The sequence below is a fragment of the Podarcis filfolensis genome, assembly GCF_964270895.1.
Source record: "Podarcis filfolensis genome assembly, chromosome: 2".
Taxonomy (NCBI): domain Eukaryota; kingdom Metazoa; phylum Chordata; class Lepidosauria; order Squamata; family Lacertidae; genus Podarcis; species Podarcis filfolensis.
In genome coordinates, this window is record NC_139605.1 from 4,944,692 (window position 1) to 4,964,129 (window position 19,438).

At 45.3% G+C, this 19,438-nt stretch overlaps 2 protein-coding genes across 3 annotated transcripts in view; both read left to right on the forward strand.

Annotated features, from left to right (window-relative positions):
• LOC310757090 (major histocompatibility complex class I-related gene protein-like) overlaps positions 1-14,524 on the forward strand; it is an 18,313-nt gene extending 3,789 nt beyond the window's left edge. For both annotated transcript variants that reach the window (XM_083602241.1, XM_083602242.1), the window contains exons 2-7: positions 1,795-2,070; positions 3,809-4,084; positions 5,726-6,010; positions 6,819-6,905; positions 7,714-7,746; positions 13,546-14,524. In XM_083602241.1, coding sequence (XP_083458367.1) covers positions 1,795-2,070; positions 3,809-4,084; positions 5,726-6,010; positions 6,819-6,905; positions 7,714-7,746; positions 13,546-13,550 — 962 coding nt within the window. In that variant the 3' untranslated portion in view covers positions 13,551-14,524. The remainder of the gene's footprint in view (positions 1-1,794; positions 2,071-3,808; positions 4,085-5,725; positions 6,011-6,818; positions 6,906-7,713; positions 7,747-13,545) is intronic.
• Positions 14,525-16,308: 1,784 nt separating this feature from the next.
• Positions 16,309-19,438, forward strand: part of LOC310756502 (vomeronasal type-2 receptor 26-like) — an 80,714-nt gene continuing 77,584 nt past the window's right edge. Inside the window, exon 1 of the mRNA XM_083600688.1 lies at positions 16,309-16,317. Within this exon, the coding sequence (XP_083456814.1) occupies positions 16,312-16,317 (6 nt within the window). The 5' untranslated portion in view covers positions 16,309-16,311. The remainder of the gene's footprint in view (positions 16,318-19,438) is intronic.

Below are 19,438 nucleotides of genomic sequence, written 5' to 3' on the forward strand. Positions count from 1 at the left end.
AAGTTGTGCTTCAGGTTAAGAACAGTTTCAGGTTAAGAACAGACCTCCAGAACGAATTAAGTTCTTAACCCGAGGTACCACTGTATAGTTTTCTTTCAAAAAGTGCCTGAGATGGGGGTGGGTGGGTTTGCAACTGAATCCCAATAAAACTGCCCCAGAGAAGCAGATTTCTGTGCTCATACAGTTTTCTTTCTGTAAACCAGAAAGAGCTGTTGTCAGGGAATCAGGAGCAGGAGCACTGGGGAGAGAGGAATTGGAGAGCGAAGGGGAAGAATCCGAGGGCAGCGTAGGGGAGTATGACAGTGGCCCGAGATATTCCATGAGCTTCTCCAGTGAATCAGAAGATTCCCAGAAGGGGGCACCGATGGTCAGGGCAAGGGGGGTCCCAGGGGGGACGCACCAGAAACAAGAAGCCAGAGGGGAACCCCAAAGCAGCAGTGGAGGATCGGGACCAGTTTCCCCACCAGAGCGTAGTGGGGAGGAAGAGTCACATGTGTCAGGGCCAGCGTCTCCTCCAGAGGGGAGAGAGAGGGAGTCAGGGCTGACCACGCCTCCATCGGAGAGTGGGGGAATGGAAGGGAGGTCAGTTGCAGCTAGCCCCCCCGAAGGGGGAAGCAGTGACAGCAGCAGTGAAACGGTCAGGAGGAAAGCTGCTGGCTGGGCGCGCGCGCCAAGTTCAAATGTGCAGGCGCGCGGGACAGCAGGAGACCCGGATGGGGAACCAGCTCCTAAAGCCCGCCGGAGGGAGGGAGAAGGCTCAGGGGAATCAGCGTCAGAAGAGGCTAGAAAGGGCGAGACCCCGGCGGGCAGGCGGACCCAGAGGAGGAAAGAGCAGCGGAAAAGGTGGAGCAAGGCGAGGGTCTTAAATTGGTGTACAGGGGGAGGAGATTCAGACGGATCATCAGCGGTCTAACAATTGAGACGTAGAGCTGCGCGCTGCGGCTCTGGAAGTGAAACTGAACTTCAATAAAGACTTTTGTACTTAACAACGAAGCAGCGTTGGTCCTTTGTGAGCTGGGACCTTGGGCAGCTCTGACAGCTGTCAACAAACAAAATGCTACACAGTGTCTAGATAGCCAAAGTTTCTCTGCTTCTCTCTCTCTCTCTCTCTCTCTCTCTCTCTCTCTCTCTCTCCCTCTCCTACTGCTGTGCATATTTTGCCACTGGCCAGCAGTGAAGCAGGTCGATGGGGTGCTCTCTGTGCCCAGGAGCAGCCTTCTGTGGGGGAGGGGCGAGCTGGAGCAAGACGCTCTGCGGGGCCTCCAAGGAGTCTGCCTGTCTCCTCCCACTCAGCCACCCTACAGCTGAGGGGAAGGTGGTGGGCAGACCATTTGGGGCAGTGCGGAGCCTGCGGGTGCCCAAGCCACTGCATCATTCCCAGGAGAGATGCATGGCTCGGGTGCACTGCAGGTCCCACAGGGAGTGCCCCCCGGCATTTTGTCACCCTCCCTCAGTGGTGACACCCGGGGCAGCCTGCTCCCACAGCACTCTCCTTCCTCCACCCCTGACACTGGCAGAAGCAAATCCATCCTGTTTTGCTACTACAGACAGAATGGGAAAGTGTCACCCCCACCGAGGCCTTACTTACTGGGGTTGTGTGGCTGGGCTCTGGCTTCTGGGCTCTGGCAAGATCTCACGAGAGCCCTCAAGATTTTGCGGGGCTTTCTTGAGATCTTGCTGGAACCTGGAAACTACTGCTACCACTTCAATCCTCACTTCTCCGGGGTGGTGGTGGAGCTCATGGTCGTGTCCCTTGCAGATCACTTGAACTCTGCCCCTCTCTCTCCTCTCCAGGCTCCTCCTTCCACAAGTTCCAGCTTATCTACATATCTGTGTCAGAGCCTGATCAGAGAATGCCCAAGTTCACTGCTTTGGGGTATGCAGATGACCAGCTCGTCACTCGCTTTGATAGCAACACAGAAGAGGGGGTGCCTCAAGTCTCCTGGGCTAAAAAGCTGAAGGAGGATATTCCTGAGTACTGGGAAAGGTACACCAAGGTCTTGGAGGACAGTGAGCGGTGGTTTGAAAATTATCACAGTATCATAAGGCAGTACTACAACCACAGCAAGGGTGAGTGCATGTAAGAAAGGGCCGAATCTGTCGATTTCAAGCTCCCTCCATTTCTTATTTTTCCAATCTTAAATTCAGTTCTCGTTTCTACATCAGTTTGCACTTAAAAAGGAAGTCCTCATTAACATTTTAGTGTGAATTTCTCCTAATACATCAACATCCCCCCCCCAACAATGAACCTTTTTTCAGTTTCCCCAAATGTATTGCATTTTTCTATGACCATTTCATGAATTTATGCATTTTTATGCACACTTTGTCCAGGTGTTGCAGTTTTGTTCACATTACTTGGCTGGAGAACTCCATAGCAAAATTGGGAGAACTGCAAAATTGAAGGATGAGTCTGTTGCGACCATCATATTGTTTGAGATAGTGCAGTTTAAGTAGGTTCACCTATAGAAGTGGACTAAACTGAACTGACCCCCCCCCCCCATCCCTGGTGGTGAGAGAGCTTTGAATTCGCCACACACTATGCACATTGAATGCTGGTTGGGAGGGAAGGGGGCAGAGAGAGAGATGAGCTTAAGAAAGTTTTTTTCTGGGGAGGTGGGCAAGGTAAACAATCCAGCTATATTGGATAATATGCATAACTACCACCAGAGAACACATCTACCTTTCCTGGTAGATCTTGTGACTGAAGGTCACTTGGCCTATATAGGATGCAGGCAAAGCCTGTATAAGGAGCATAATTATTTTTTAAAAGTGATTTTAAAAAAGAATATTTCAACAAGGGACTCTTCTGAGAAATAAGGTTAGCACTTTGGAATGACTACATAAGCAAAATAGAGATTCACAAATATATGACCAATGAAAGGGTACTAGACAACAGCTTGAGCTAATGCAATTTCAGACGTTGGAGATATCTTTATTCTTTCTTAGATAAAAATATTCTGAATTTGGTAACAAACCATCTAAAGTCTTAGCAAAATTTCTAAGCAAAGAGCAAAAAGAAAACAATTTCATCAATTGTCTATGAAAATGTAGCAGCTAGCATGACAAAGGCAACAGTAAAGCAATTTAAGATATCTTATGATTAATTATATAAATCAGATAACCCTGCAATACAGAATATTGAAAAGTTTTTTTCAAAAAAGAATCCCAAAGGTGACAAAATCTGACTTAGGAAAATTGCAGGCACAAATTAAATTAGAAGATATTGGAAAAGTGATAAAAAAACCTTTTTTAAAAATTGTGAATCAATGGATACAGGTGGTCTTCTTGACATAGAAAAACCCTTATTGCAAATAATAACAGTAGTCACGTGCATTAACGATTGATTTCTTCCATGATTTAAGCAAAGATAGTTTTGATTCAATAAGGCTGAATGATATCATTATAAAATATATAAATTTAGATCAAGCAGGTTGAAAGGTAGGAAACTTGCAACAAGTATTAGAAGACTGAGAAATGCAATACGGATCACACATAGGAGCAAACAACCACATGCTTTTCCGTTTCTACAGAAAAAGCATTTGATAGAGTAGAATTGTTTTAATTGCTTAAAGTATTAGAATATTTCAATTTGGGTGTGGAATTTATCAACTGGATCTGACTTTTGTATCAATACCCAGAAGCACAAATAGTGATGAATGGAGCACTGTCAGAGAGATTCAATCTATCTAGAAGAACCAAATAGGGCTTGAGATCTGATGGTGAAAAGTGGTTGTTGTTGTTTTTGAGAGGGTGGTCTGCACCTGTTCTAATGTCCCCATTATGATCTCATCATGGGTGTCTTCTTCAGGTTTTCACACATGGCAGATGATGGTTGGCTCTGAGGTGAGTCCACATGGGAGCAATGAAGCATATTGGACGTTTGGCTATGATGGGAGGGACTTTCTCAGCCTTGACAAGGAGACTGATGCCTGGATTGCAGCAGATGCAGTAGCCCAAGTGATTGAGAGGATGTGGGAGGCTGACAGTTCCATGATCCCACGTTTCAAGTTCTTAGTGGAGGTGGTTTTCATTGAATGGCTGCAGAAATATGAAGCCTACGCAAAGGAGGATCTGCTGCGGAAAGGTGAGGGGGGCAACAGAGGTGGGGGAAGATGGCATATTTCATTTACCATATTTTTCGCCCTATAGGACGCACTTTTTCCCCTCCAAAAACGAAGGGGAAATGTGTGTGCGTCCTATGGGGCGAATGCAGGCTTTCCCGGGCTTCCTGCAGCTCTGCGCCACCCTCCGGATCCAGGCGCGAAGCCGCGCGGGGCTCCGGAGGGTAGCGCAGAGCTGCTTGCGCTCCACGGCTTCCTGCAGCTCTGCGCCACCCTCCGGATCCCGGCGCGAAGCCACGCGGGGCTCCGGAGGGTAGCGCAGAGCTGCCTGCGCTCCCGGGCTTCCTGCGGCTCTGCGCCACCCTCCGGAGCCCGGCGCGAAGCCGCGCGGGGCTCCGAAGGGTGGCGCAGAGCTGTCTGCATTCCGAAGCCTGGTGCGCGCTGAAGAGCGCGCCCGGGCTTCGCGCACCTCTCCGCAAGCCTGGGGAGAGCGGTGCGGCTCCCTAGGCTTGCGGATAGCAGGCTTTCTGGGGGCTGGGGTCGGGGGAAGCTCGGGCTTCCCCCGCGCCTGCCCCGTGCCTTGGGGGGGGATTTTTTTTTCTCTTTATTTTCCCCCCAAAAAAATTAGGTGCGTCCTATGGGGCGGTGCATCCTATGGGGTGAAAAATACGGTAGTTAATTGGTTGTTGTTGTTTAGTCATTTAGTCGTGCCCGACTCTTCGTGACCCCATGGACCAGAGCACGCCAATTAATTGGTTAGATAGTTATAAAAATATTTCTACACTGCTTTGTCAAAACAAATATCTCCAAGCAGTTTACAGTAATAAAACTATAAAACCATGCAATAAAACCTTTAAACAGTCAAAACCAGACATCAGTTAACTATTGCAGATGGTTATAGTCTTGATTGCCTGCATAAGCCATGTGGCATAGAAATGTTTTCAGTAAGCATTAAAAAATTGGGACTTGAAGGTGCTTGCCAAATTTCTATTGGCAAAGTGTTCCAAAGGACTGGACTGATAACACTAAAGTCTTGGTTTCTTGCGTCACAATCTTTTTCACTGGTCCTGAAAGACCTACATGGGCTCCCAGTATGTTTTCGAGCACAATTCAAAGTGTTGGTGTTGACCTTTAAAGCCCTAAACGGCCTCGGCCCAGTATACCTGAAGGAGTGTCTCCACCCCCATCGTTCTGCCCGGACACTGAGGTCCAGCTCCAAGGGCCATCTAGCAGTTCCCTCACTGCAAGAAGTGAGGTTACAGGGAACCAGGCAGAGGACCTTCTCGGTAGTGGCACCCTCCCTGTGGTACACCCTCCCGACAGATGTCAAGGAAATAAACAACTATCTGTTTAGATAGTTCTGTATTGGGAAATTTTTTATGTCTGATAAATTTAGATTCAACCAAATTCCTTGGGGAAGTTGCTTTTGGACAATTCTGTATTCCTGTCATCCTAGGAATAATCAGAGGTTGTGAGTGCCAATGAGGCACTTAAGTGTTTATCACAAGGAAACTACTTTGTACAATAGCTCCTATGGAAATGTGTCTCTTGGGGGTGCTGTAGGCCTGAGATCGTAAATCTCTGGGGTGGGGCATAGTTCAGTGTTCGTCCTGCCAGCCACTGGAGAGCCTCATGTGTTAACTAAAGTGCTGCCGTTTTTGCAGAACCCCCAGTAGTCAAGGTAACTAGGAAGCCAAACAATGATGGCGTGGAAACTCTCATCTGCCGGGCCCACGGCTTCTATCCCAAGGAGATCAACTCTACCTGGAGAAAGGATGGGGAAGCTTCTGGGCAGGATACAGTTCATGGGGGCGTTCTCCCCAACTCAGATGGAACCTACTACAACTGGCTCAGCATTAAGATCAACCCCAAAGACAGGAACCACTATTGGTGCCATGTGGAGCACATTGGCCTACAGAAGCCTATGGACGTGCCCTCAGAAGAACCTGGTGAGAGATTGCGGGGAGACGAATGGGATGGAAGTATGCCCAATCTGCTCTGAACTCAAATTTAGATATTCTAAATAATAATACTTCTATTATTTATACCCTGCCCATCTGGCCAAGTTTCCCCAGCCACTCTGGGCGGCTTCCAGCACATATTAAAGCATAATAATACGTCAAACATCAAAAACATCTCAATACAGGGCTGCCTTCAGATGTCTTTAAAAGTTGTGTAGTTCTTTATCTTGACATCTGATAGGAGGGCATTCCATATAGAGAGTGCCATTACCAAGAAGACCCTTTGCCTGGCTCCCTGTAACTTCACTTCTCGTAGTGAGGGAACCTCCAGAAGGTACTTGGAGCTGGACCTCAGTGTCTGGGCTGAGCGATGGGGGTGGAGCTGTTCCTTCAATAATACAGTACTGGCAAAAGTTGGCTGCCATCTTTCCCCTGGTAAGCTTGAGTGGTTGCGATGTCCTGGAAAGTTCACAAATATTTTATGTATATTGAAGTATATTGAAGGTGAACGTGTCAGCCAGATGTTGATGAGTAAAGCCTTTTTAAGGCATCCCTCCGTAGGGAGAGAATGACCTTTCACTCCAGCTTTGCAAGGACTCTTGCAAAGCTGTGCAGGTGATGAGGGGTGGGATCGGCCACTCTTCGCTATTCCCCCTTTGTACCATTGAACCTCTCTGAATTTCATGAGCTCCTAAGTCCTGTGGCCATCTTTGGTTTCCCCCATGAAAGGCAAAGACTCTTCTTGGTTTCCCTTCAATTATTCTCCTCTTCCTCCCCTCCCACCATTCAACTTTAGGCTCCCACGTGGGGATCATTATTGGCTGCATCCTGGGCGGAATCTTCTTCCTGGTGGCTGTGAGTGTTGGGATCTATGTGCACATCAGTAAGTATATTTGGGGCCGCATTTGCTACCAGGTTGCAGTCAGTCATTCTGTGGGCTAAAGTGATTCCCTTTCCTACTGATACTCTCCATTCTGGGAAGGATGCATCAGTTTGGTTTACAGTTTTGGGGAGCAGTTTTGCTGCTCTCCCCTGCTGGACCTCCCCTGCTTATCTCCCCTGCCACTGATGCATTAGTTTAAAGGTTTGTAACTCTTAGCATATATGTGTATTTGTCACGGGTTTTGTCTCTGGCTAAAACAGTAAGACAGCTCATCAGAGACGGGCATGTCTGTGTGTGTGTGTGTGAGAGAGAGAGAGAGAGAGGTGTAAGCGCCGTGGATCTGGGCCCATAACCCTGTTGTTGGCATGCGACCAAGGAAATGGGGGCAATTGGCAGGCCCCCAGCTGGCTCCAGCCCACCGACCAGTGTGCTGGGCGATCTCCAGTCCTTGATGAAGCATCAGCGACCCGAGCTTCAGAAGCTAGGGCACGCTACTCAGCAGAGTAAACACTATGCAACAGAGGTGGCAGGAGAAGTTGGGTGAGCATATTTACAAGCAGTTTATTCAGCGTACATCAGGACAAAAGGAAAACATGTCCGATCTCCTTTGTGTCCAAAGCAAGACAGCATAAGCAAAAGCTATACACAAACGGAAGTTCCCAGCAAGCTGTGCTGGAGTGTAAACAGACATGTGACATACAACAATTCCACACATCTGTTCTTAAGGTGGAACAGACTATCCCAGCACCCCCATCCTTGCTCACCCAGCCAAAGACAGTAACCTCCTTCTCCATTCCCTCTTTTGCAGCTAAGAAACAAGGGTCTGGCAGCTCCAGTGGGGGTAAGTTTGTGGGGATAAGCAGGGGCAAGTGTGTGAAGAAGAGCAATTCTGTCTTTCACTGAGGCTGTTCCAGTGAAATTATCTTTGCAAATAAACTGTACCTGCAAAACCCTTTTAAGGGTTCTGTTTAAGGGACGCGGGTGGCGCTGTGGGTTAAACCACAGAGCCTAGGACTTGCCAATCAGAAGGTCAGCGGTTCGAATCCCCACGACGGGGTGAGCTCCCGTTGCTCGGTCCCTGCTCCTGCCAACCTAGCAGTTCGAAAGCACGTCAAGGTGCAAGTAGATAAATAGGTACCGCTCCGGCAGGGAGGTAAACAGCGTTTCCGTGCGCTGCTCTGGTTCGCCAGAAGCGGCTTAGTCATGCTGGCCACATGACCCAGAAGCTGTACGCCGGCTCCCTCGGCCAATAAAGTGAGATGAGTGCCACAACCCCAGAGTCGGCTACGACTAGACCTAATGGTCATGTGTCCCTTTACCTTTACCTTTACTCACATATTAATAATCTGCACTTTAATACATTTCAAGAGAACAAAACAAGCCAACGTATCCATAAAAAACATCACTAGATGGCAATTGGTTAGAAAGAGAAAATTCATGTTAACAAAGGCCTGTCATAAAAGGTATAGCTTTTAAGAGACTTCTGAAAGAAGATGGGGATGGTTCCTTTATGGGCATTCTTACTTTTATTTTGCTTATTAAGGTTATTTGTCACTTCTTCTGCAAAAGTAACTCAGAGTAACTTTAAACAATTAGGAACAGGGCAGTGTCCTAGTTACAGTTAACTGGAGCTCTTGGAACTACCAGTAGTGCCTTATCAGAGGATCTCAGTGATTGAGGTGGGACCTAAAGAATCAGACTGCCTTTGACCATGTTCTTTTCCTACCTGGTTTATATTTCTAAAGGGAAGCTTCTTCCCTCTTGGTTGGATTCCAAACCCCCTGCTTAAACGGTGCAAGAAGTCAGCTTCTCTGTGTTTGAGGTGGAGTCCATGTTTTCTCCATTTTAGGTTGGCCAAAGCAGTTGATTCCAAAACAGAAATATGGTTTTTGGAGTAAGAAATCGAATAACACAGAGTAGGGTGTGTGGAATGAAACAGGGATATGTGTTTTCTTTTAACCATGGCTGCGGAGCTTGCCAGAAATAGGCTGCCAGAACAGAGCCAGCATGAAGGGGGTGTAGAAGAAGAGTTTGGATTTGATATCCCACTTTATCACTATCCTAAGGAGTCTCAAAGCGGCTAACAATTTCCTTTCCCTTCTTCCCCCACAACAAACACTCTGTGAGGTGAGCGGGGCTGAGAGACTTCAGAGAAGTGTGGCTAGCCCAAGGTCACCCAGCAGCTGCATGTGGAGGAGAAGGGAAGCGAACCCGGTTCACCAGATTACGAGTCCACTGCTCTTAACCACTCCACCACACCGAGGTGGCATTGAAAGGGGAGCAATGAAAATGAATGCATGATTCACCCCCTCCCCTAGAAATTAACTGAGTCAATATTAACAAATGGCCAACACTGAATCCAATTAATTATCTAAAGATACCTGGAGAAACAGAAACTTTACCAGCAGGTGACAAAATGTGAGGACAGGGTTCCAAGTTAATGGTGATGCTCTGCTGAAAACTTTGGTTTGAGTAGAAATGAAATGAATATGAGATAATATTGTGGGACAGCAAGGAGGGCTTCTGCAACTGATCCTAGGAATATGGCTGGTACATAAGGTGGTCCTTCAGGTAACCTGGTCTGCTTAGGGCTTTGTCCACTTGCAGTAGAACCTTGAACTTAGGTGGGTAATATCCTGACAACCAGTACAGAAGTTTCAGTTTGGGGAAGGGAAAGTTTTGGAACTAAGGTTGACCCAAAGCGGTTTAAAAACAGGAACTCAGAACCCAGTGGGATAGAAGAATGTCAGCACATCCGATCCTCGGCCCTCACTACTTCCTCCTGCTGGGTTGTGGTTTTGGTGGTGCTGCCGCAGCTTTCAGACAACGAATGAATGGAGCACTTCCCAGAGTTTGATGAGGCGCTATGCCACAACTACATGTTTCCTCAATCAAATTCAAACAAACACACACCCAGCGTGTGACGGACCTTGGGGTCTCAAATTTCAGTGGCTCCCTGTGCAACATCAACATTTGGCACCACCCGCCTTGCGCCTTCCATTCTACATCATAGTTGTGGCACCCCCTGCAGTGCCCCCGAGACTCTGCAACTATGATGTAGAAGGCGGAATGCTCCCCTAAATCTGCCTCTGCCCCCCACCATTTTGAAACCAAATGACCTGGGCACATAGAAACCACAGAATCATAGAATATGAGTAGGAAGTCTCCCCTTGAGTCTGGTCCATGCAAGGACTTAATGAGCCAATCTTAAAAGATTGTGTATTAATTTTTAAAAAAAGTTTTATTTTTTTTAAAATGATATTTATTGGAAAAAAGGTTGTTTTTTAATAAAAAATAAAAAATTACACACACACAAAGAAAAAACAAGACAGAAAAATAAAAAAATAAAAATAAAACCATCATTCTCAGAATCCCCACTTTCAATACCTTTTTTCTTTGACCTCCTCCTCCTCCCTTTTCTTGTATCCTGATTAATAATAATCGCAGCAAATCCTTTCCTTAATTCATAATATTCTGTCATTACATTACCTTAATCTATTTTCATCTTATCATATAGAAACCTTAAAGTTTAAAGCTTAAATCTTATTTTTACCAACTTCTCCTAACCATAACATTCTTACCTAATTCTTTAGACATTTTTACAAGAACCAAGTAATTTCATTTCAACATTTTTCTAACATTCATTAATTTTATAGAACAATCTTAATTATACATAAAAAACCGAGAAAAACAATCCAATCTTCATCCAGCGTCCCTTCCTCCTGGTCCCGGGCTTTGTCAGTCCTTTTTAACCTATTAATCTAGCACATTAACCTGGTAACCTTATATCCGAGGCCCTCAAGTCTCTTCCATGTCCCTGTAGCAAAGCTACAGGGAACCAGGCAGAGGGCCTTCTCGGTAGTGGCGCCTGCCCTGTGGAACGCCCTCCCATCGGATGTCAAAGCGATAAATAACTACCTGACATTCAGAAGACATCTTAAGGCAGCCCTGTTCAGGGAAGTTTTTAATCTGTGATATTTTAGTGTATTTTTGGTTTCCTATGGAAGCCGCCCAGAGTGGCTGGGGAAACCCAGCCAGATGGGCGGGGTACAAATAATAAATTATTATTATTATTATTATTATTCCGCAGCTCTTCTTCATATTTTCCTTTCATTCTCGGGAACTCCAGCTTGGTAATGTTTTGGACCCTTTTCAACAAATCAGCCCCTTTTCCATAGACCAGACTGGACTCCATATGGTATTTAAAAACATGTTCCAGGTTCCTTCCAAAATTGAGAGCCCCCACAGCTCCAGACATCAGACGGCCCATTGCCAGACTCGAAAAGTCCAAATCTCCCTGTAAAGGGGGGTCTATCCAGCCCCCCATTTCCAAACCTAACCAAACTTTATCTTTCCAAGTCTGGTTTTTTCCAAGTTCATTTGTCAACTCCAAAAATTTATGTTCCTGCTGGGCCGCTGCTCCCTCCGTCTCTGGCGCCCAAGATCCAACAACATCCTCTTCTTTCAGTTGTTCTGTCATGGCACACTCCTGTTTTAGTTCCTGGGTGGGCTCCATATAATTTCCCACTACCTGTTCAAGGGTTCTGGCCTCATTAGTCATTAACTCCGTCTTCTGGCTTAACTGATCCAATAGGGCATTTATTTTACAGAAAGCACCCAACAGTGCTTCTGAAGACATTGTCCTGCAAGGTCACAAATCCTTTCCCATGGTTGTAATCTGAGACAGCTGCAAGCTCCCAGGAATTAGTTACAATTTCACGGTCCCCCTCTAGGGGGAAAGCTTCTAGTTGTTCTTTCTTTTGATAACAATAGCAACAAAGTTTCTTTTTTATGATATTTTGTCCATATTTGTTCTTTTAAAATGCGAAAGGAAACAATGGAATCACTATGTTTCTCTTCTCTTAACTATCTGTCAGAGACATTTGTTTCTGGTCAATGAGCTTCAAACGTCAATTCTGACACCCCGCTCCAGGATCAGGACGGTGGAAAATTACTTTGCTTTAAACTCACTTCTGCAGGTTTAAACAGCCCAAAAAAGATCCCCCTTCTTCTCCTGCTGCCGAAGGGGGGTTCAGCGATTTTAAATGATGAAAGCCAATCCTTTAAAAGTGATTTTCAAAGCTCTAGTTTACATTGTCTTTGCTTTGTTCTGGCTACAAGGAAACGGAAGGCTGACTTCCTGTTTAGACCTTCCCGTTTCAGTACCAAATTAGGGAAAATTTTAAGTCCAAATTCCTTTCTATTTCGCCAGTTCTTAATTCAAATCCAATTATTCAGTGTTTCAGTACTCACGGGTGGTTATTTTAGATGCCAAATTGTCCCAGGAAAAAGGCAGCGCTCTCCGGTAACGGCTATACGGCTTCGCTCCGCAGAAAAAGCGATTGACTCACAGCACCGCGCCACTTCCCCCTCGTCGCTTCGGAGCCCATTAGTGGGTTCCTTTGCGGGTTGGAGGGGGCGCTAAGGGTGCCCGCCGAGTCCCACGGTCACAGGCTTCATCCGCCTGTGATTTCCAGAAGGGTCCCCGCTTCGCCGTAGCGGAAAAGACCCGTTTCATGCGGAGCTGGTCCCTCCAATTCAGAGGGAGTCCGCCATTACCGATGGCGCCACCCCGGAAGTCCTCTAATTTATTTATTTTTTTAAAGTTTTACATCAGAAAAATATTGCATTTGTTACAAGAAACAGCCACATCTATCCCCCCATTCTGTCCCCACAGTGGCCAACCAGGTGTCTCAATGGGGAGCCCTCAAAGCAGAACAACATTACAGATTCTGTAGGATTCTCTGTCATTTGAGGATAAGGTTGGGGGTCCCCTCCCTCCCCACCTCTCTCTGCCAAGATAAATCTTTTGGTTTCATCTGTTTGGCTCCATGCACAGCAGACGCTCCCTGGTTTTTTTTGGGGGGGGGGGTTAAATTAAATTTTTATTATAAATTTTATTGAGTACAAAAAAAGAATATTGAATAAATGAAGAAATTAAGAAACAACTATCATACATATACACATAAACATAATTATTTATACATCTAAAAAGCAATATTCAGAAAGAAAAGGAGGGAAGAAAAAAAGTAGAAGAAAAAAGAAAAGTTAAAAATGGAATTTTAGAAAATAGAAAAGTATTCACCATAAACAACAATTTCAGATCTATACTTACATACAATTATATATTTCCATTTTGCAGGATGTTCCCTGTTTTATCTCTCTTTTCCTTTTATTTTATTTTATTTTTGATGAAAAATTCTTTATTGAAATTCATTAATGTCATTACAGATTTAACTTCACACATACACATACATACAATATATAGATATATATTCTTAAATTAGTTTAACTTAGAATGTTAATTTGACCTTCTAATTCCACTTTGATATCAGCTAAGCTAAAATCATATAATGGTACATAAAATAAAATAAAACAACAACAACAAACTGAAGTAAAATAAATATAGATTTCCCATCATTTCCCGAAATAGCTGCCATTTGTGATTTTGAATGTACTTATAATTATTACCTTACATTCAATATACTTTCTAATACTTTCTTACAACCTAGCGTACCGATTTTCCTTTATTTCTTAATATTTTATCTACACAAGGGTCATTCAAACACTACCATATGTCGCTGGTTTTTTTGTTGTTGTTGTTGCTTTGTAAGTATCTGTTTTATCTCTCTCTTTGCAGTATGACCAACCATGGGGACGCGATTCTGGGACAATGAGAGAGAGGGAGAATGAGCGCATCCATGCTCTGAACCCAATTTTGTCCTCTGGGAAGTCCTTCAGCTTGGCTGGAACCAAGATATATTTTGGATCTTTGTCTTTCACTCTTTTTTTAATGTCACAGGCCTTGGCTTGAGATAGCTTGAAGTGCTTCTAGATAGCCCTGAGACATACTTGCACCTGGAGGAAAATTCTAAGACTCACACCAGGGGGGGAAACTCTTAGTCGATGTGGGGGTTTTTTTTTGGTATTAACAGTGTAATCAGAAGAATGTCAGAAGAGGCTGCAGGATCAGGCCAAACTAGAAGCCGATAAACAGGGCTTGAGCACAACAGCTGTCTCCCCTTCCCTGATGCCCAGTAGCTGGTCTTCAGAGGAAGATGTTTTCGATAATGGAGTGATGACATAGACATTATGGCTAGTGGCTACTGGTAGCCTTATCTTATATGAAATTTTCTGAACTCCTTTTAAAGTTATCCTGCATCTCTTTACCTTGGCCTCTAACAGTTAAGCTGTTCTGTTTTCTGAGACCCGCCACTTTTGCTTGTTTTGTGCTGTTCTGTTTCATTTGGAATAGTTTGGCCTGTTTAATAACTGTAATAGTGTCACCTGTTTTTATAATGGTATATTGCATTGTGGTTTTTTTTTAAAGTTATTTATACTTTTCAGGTTTATACATTTCATTAATTTTACAATCATTTTAACATTTCAAAACTTGACTTCCTTCTCCCTCTTTCTGCGGTTCCTTAAATTTAATTTTTAATATCTTCTGCATATCCAAATTCATTCAATTTGCTCATTTATTTATCTACTTTAAATATATACTCGTATGAAACTGCAGGTTACTGCAATAATCCTCCCAATGTTTTTACGTGTTTGCAATTTATCTGTAAATATTCAATAAACCATTTCCATTTTTTAAAAATAAAAAGCTTGTTATCTTGATTTCTTATTCTTCCGGCAAGTTTTGCCATTTCTGCATATTCCTTAAGTTTTTGTATTTATTCTTCCTTTGCTGGGACTTCTGCTTCTTTCCATTTTGGGGCAAGTAGCATTTTTGCAGCTGTAGTACCATACATAAATAAATTTCTGTACAAGTTAGGTAGTTCTGTCCCTATAAATCTCAAAAGAAAAGCTTCTGGTGTTGTTTTTTTTTACAAATGTTATTTTAAACATCCTTTTCAATTCATTATATATCATTTCCATTGCATTGTTGTTAGCTGCCAGAATGCTGGATAATAAGCAAACAAACATGGGAAGTCCACAAACGGGAACTTAATCTGGTCATGTTTTTTCCCCGTTTCAGATTGCCAGCAGCTGGGAGTGCCTTAGCATTTAACACTCAGATCATAATGTTATTGTAATGGAATGGAAGAGTAAAGACCCAACAGCACGGAGGTGGAGAATAAATGACAGTTTGTTAGATAATACAGAAATATTAGAAAGAACTAAAAAAAAATCTAAATACATACTTTGAATTAAATCTAAATAAAGGTACAGATATTAATGTAGTCTGGGATGCAAGTAAAATAGCCAAACTAACAACGAAATTTCGACACCAGGGTGATGAAACATATCAAAAAGAATGGGGGAAACTTATGTTATATATAGAGAAGATGATGTGAAATAGGGAAACCAGTAGAACTGAAATAAACCTCATAACGGGAAAATACAAAGAAATTTATTGGACAATAATATCAAAATGAATTAAAAATGTATATTATGACCAAGGTTGAACAGCATTTGTAAATGAATATAGACAGACAACAAGAATTGTATATATAGAAAGATTTGTTTGTTTACGGACATTTCATGGACAAAAATTGAAGAAGAACAGCTATATACAAAATGGATAAAGACAATGCGAAAAGTTAAAGACGACACAAAAAAAGCCAGAAGGAGGAAGGAGGAAAGTCAGCTCTTGAGAGCAGGAATAAATGTAAAATGTAATATGTGTATGTATAGTATGTAATTATAAAAAACCAATATAATCTTTTTTTAAAAAAAAAAATAGTATGCGGGGGTGGGGTCACAGGGGCAGCTGCCCCAGGCACACAACCGCTAGGGGTGCAAAATGTCAGCACCTGGTGCTGCCTCAATGCAGCTGGGTGCTTCCATCACTGGGCTCTGTTTAAAATGGCTTCTCCATACGAACCAGGAAGTGACCTCTTCAGATAATGGAACCAGTGGCGTAGCGTGGGTTGTCAGGACCCGGGGCAAGGCAAGTAATTTGCGCCCCTTAACCCGTGGATTTGCGCCCCCTAACCCGTGGATTTGCGCCCCCTAACTCTAACCCCCAGATGTTGCGCCCGGTGCGGCCGGCCCCCCCTGCACCCCCCACGCTACGCCACTGAATGGAACGACTCTTCTTATCTCTGCAGCCGTGATCTCCTGGATGCTGTGGTTGCTGTTAGGCAGTAAATGCGCATGCGCACTCAGCCAGTTTCCCTCCTTCCCACCCCAGGCCCTTCATGTGGCTCCAGGTACGGGCAACTCATGTTACACCACTGGTATACATAAATACTTGTGTGTGGTCAACACTTTCTGGAGCACTTTCTGGAAGGGAGGGAGAATTGCTTAGTAGGTGGAATGTTGAGGTAAAAGGGGAGGAGGAGTCTGTTGGAGGACAGAACATTGGAAATGAAGAGTCAGGATTGGTCAGTTAAAGCAGTTAGTGCAGCCTTGTTTTTAAGCACTCGCCTGGTTGCCATAGGTGACCAGGAATTCCATGCAGGTTGGTAAGAGGAGGGAAGGCTCTCTCCTCGTTAAGCAAAGCCTATTGAATTCATGCATTTACCATCTCTGGGCAGATGCCATGGGGAGGGGATGCTCAGCAGGGCCCTCTTATCCAGTGGTGTCGCAATGGAGGCAGGGGGGCTGTGCGCCCCGGGTGCCATGTCTGGGGGGGTGACAAGAAGGCACTCCGCGGGGGCTCACGGCGGCGTGAGCAGTCATCACACTGCCACAGCCACATGTGGAGGATCTGTAGCCACGAGCAGAGGATCCCAGCACCGGCGGCAAACCACCATGTACAGCGCATGTGTGGCGTCGTACGCATGCACTGTACATAATGACGCCGCACATGCGCTGTACATAGCGGTTTGCCGCCGACACTGCTCAAGCACCGTGTGGATGGCGGTGGGACCCCTCCGTTGCTGCTACAGCCACGAACAGAGGCTCCTCAATGGCTGCAGCCACGAGCAGAGGTTCCCGGCACCATCCGTACGACGCTGGAGCGGCGGTGCCAGCAAAACACTATGTACAGCACATGTGTGGCCAGTGTGGTGTAGTGGTTAAGAGCAGTAGTCTCGTAATCTGGGGAACTGGGTTAGCGTCTCCGCTCCTCCACATGCAGCTGCTGGGTGCCCTTGGGCCAGTCACACTTCTTTGAAGTCTCTCAGCCCCACTCACCTCACAGAGTGTTTGTTGTGGGGGAGGAAGGGAAAGGAGAATGTTAGCCGCTTTGAGACTCCTTCGGGTAGTGATAAAGCGGGATATCAAATCCAAACTCTTCTTCTCTTATCAAATGCTTGTCGTCAACAGGAAACAAAATGCAAGGAAAGGCACTTGTGAACGAAGTCAAACAGTCTTCCTCAGACAGTTTAGAGCGATTTGAACCAAGAGTTGCAGCTGATGCTGCAAATAAAAGGGATTTTTCAGGGTTTGATATTGTTCCGAAACAGGGATGGGGTTTACAGCCCAAGTGTAGGGGTAGACCCTGCAGTCTCAATTTCCAGATGCACCCTGTGTGATGCCAGATTTTTGTGTCCTTCCTCGCCTCTCACTTTCCATTCTATGTCATAGATGCAACGCCTCCTGTGGCTCCCCCAAGACTCCACACCCAGTGTGGCCAAACAGGTCACCCTCCCCTAAATCTGCCTCTGCCAGGGGCCTCATTCCTTTTCTAAGCAACTTTCTTGGGTTCACGTGGCAGTGGTGAGCAAGGAAGGGCAGAGGCAGAAGTGGCTGCAGCTGCGGGTGGAATTTGCAAGAGACAGTTCTGAAAAGGGAGAAAACCTTTTGAGCAAGACATGAAGCAAAATGCCGCATCTTTTATAATTCACCATTCTCTGATTTTGCAACACAGTTTTCTAGCCAAGTAAGATATATAATAATATATATTTAGTAAAGTATAAATGCATGTTAGTGAACGTGGAATACAAAAATGCATTGTATTAGAGTAAATCTGCAAAATAAATACATTAGGCAATGTTTTGTATTAAAATGTTAATTATTATTATTATTATTATTATTATTATTATTATTATTATTATTTATACCCCGCCCTCCCCGGCCAGAGCCGGGCTCAGGGCGGCTAACACCAATAAAATCACAGTAAAAAACATGAGGGGGGGGAAACCAATTTAAAATACAAGTTAAAATGCAGTCTCATTTTAAAAGTAGCCGATAAATCAAGACCATAAGGTGAGCGAAACATAAAAGGTCACACAAGAATCCTTCAAATGAGAACATTCTGTGCTAGAAATGAATGAATCACAAATTAGGAGAACCAAACTTAAGATTGGGGAAATGACCGCTCCCCGCTTAAAACGGGGGGCGCCCTTTGCGTGGACGCATGCAGCCCCTAGATCTGGAGCGGCTCCAACAGCATAGGCTTGGCTTTGCCTTCCCTCAGGTGGGATACCTGGAGGTCTCTGCCTACCTCAGTCAGTTGTCCAATCCCACCTGGGGGAAGCGTTGCCAAGGAGACCAGGCCATGTAGGGGAGGGATTACCTGCCCACACAATAGAGGGAGGATCTTACCTGGGAATCCTCACTTGGCTCCAGAGCTTCTGCCACCCTACCCACCCTCAGTTAATGTCTTATTTTGCAGGTTAACTTTTCTTCACAGGTTTTGCAGGTTAACTTTTCTCCACAGGTATGCGGGCGCTGCTACGTTAAGGTCGCTGTTAAAGGGCCGGAAAGGAATTTCCCTGCATTGGCAGGTTTCGCCTTTCCCGTAGCAAAACGTCACAACTTTGGCGGTATCAGGCCTTGGGCGGAATCCTTTTGTCCATCTTCCTCTTTGCGGCAGCGATACCAGGGTTCCCCATTAAAGGGGTTTTCTGAAGGGAGGCTTTGACCGTACGCCGAAAGGTCGTCATTGCTCTCCCCTGCGGTGGCGGCGTTACGGGGGCGGCTATCTCTGCTTGAACATATGTTCTCCAGAGCCGGCCCATCCCCCCACACACACTGGATAACCCTGATGCTCCCTAGGTCCCTGGCTGGGGACTGGGGAGGGAGAACGCCCAATGCCTGAGCCAAGGTCTACCCACATTTGAAATTTAATAAAGTTGTGGCCAATTTAATCCCATAGCACGTTGTCTTGAGTCGTTATTCCACGTGACGGGGGGACCGCGCGGGATCTGGGGACTCCGCCTGTCCACGCAATGAGAAACCGACATTGGCAGATTCACCCATCCCTACACCCCAGTTTGAGGAAGGGGCCAATATATATTAATAGACTCAGAACACTGTGGGGTGGAAGGATGTCAGCAAAATCAGCACTCCGCCTTCATAAAATCCTCCTTCCAAGAAAGGAAGCAGTGGGTGTCAGAAGTATTACAACCTCCGCCCACCTCAGGGAGGGGGCATCTGTAGCAAAAGCAGGAAGTTGTGGTGACATGCTGAGCTGGTCAGGCAGTGACTGAAGCACATGGCAGTGCTTGAATAGCTGCCATGCTACACGCGGCAAACAGAAGCAATAACTTCCTCACACAGCTAGGGACTAGCAGTAGCTCCAAGTGTCCAAAACTGAACGATGCTGCCTTTGCTTCTCCTTCTGTCTCTAAACTTTGGTCAAGGAAGGTTCTGAAAGCTCAGTGAGTGCTCAGTATCAGTTATCATAAGAAACC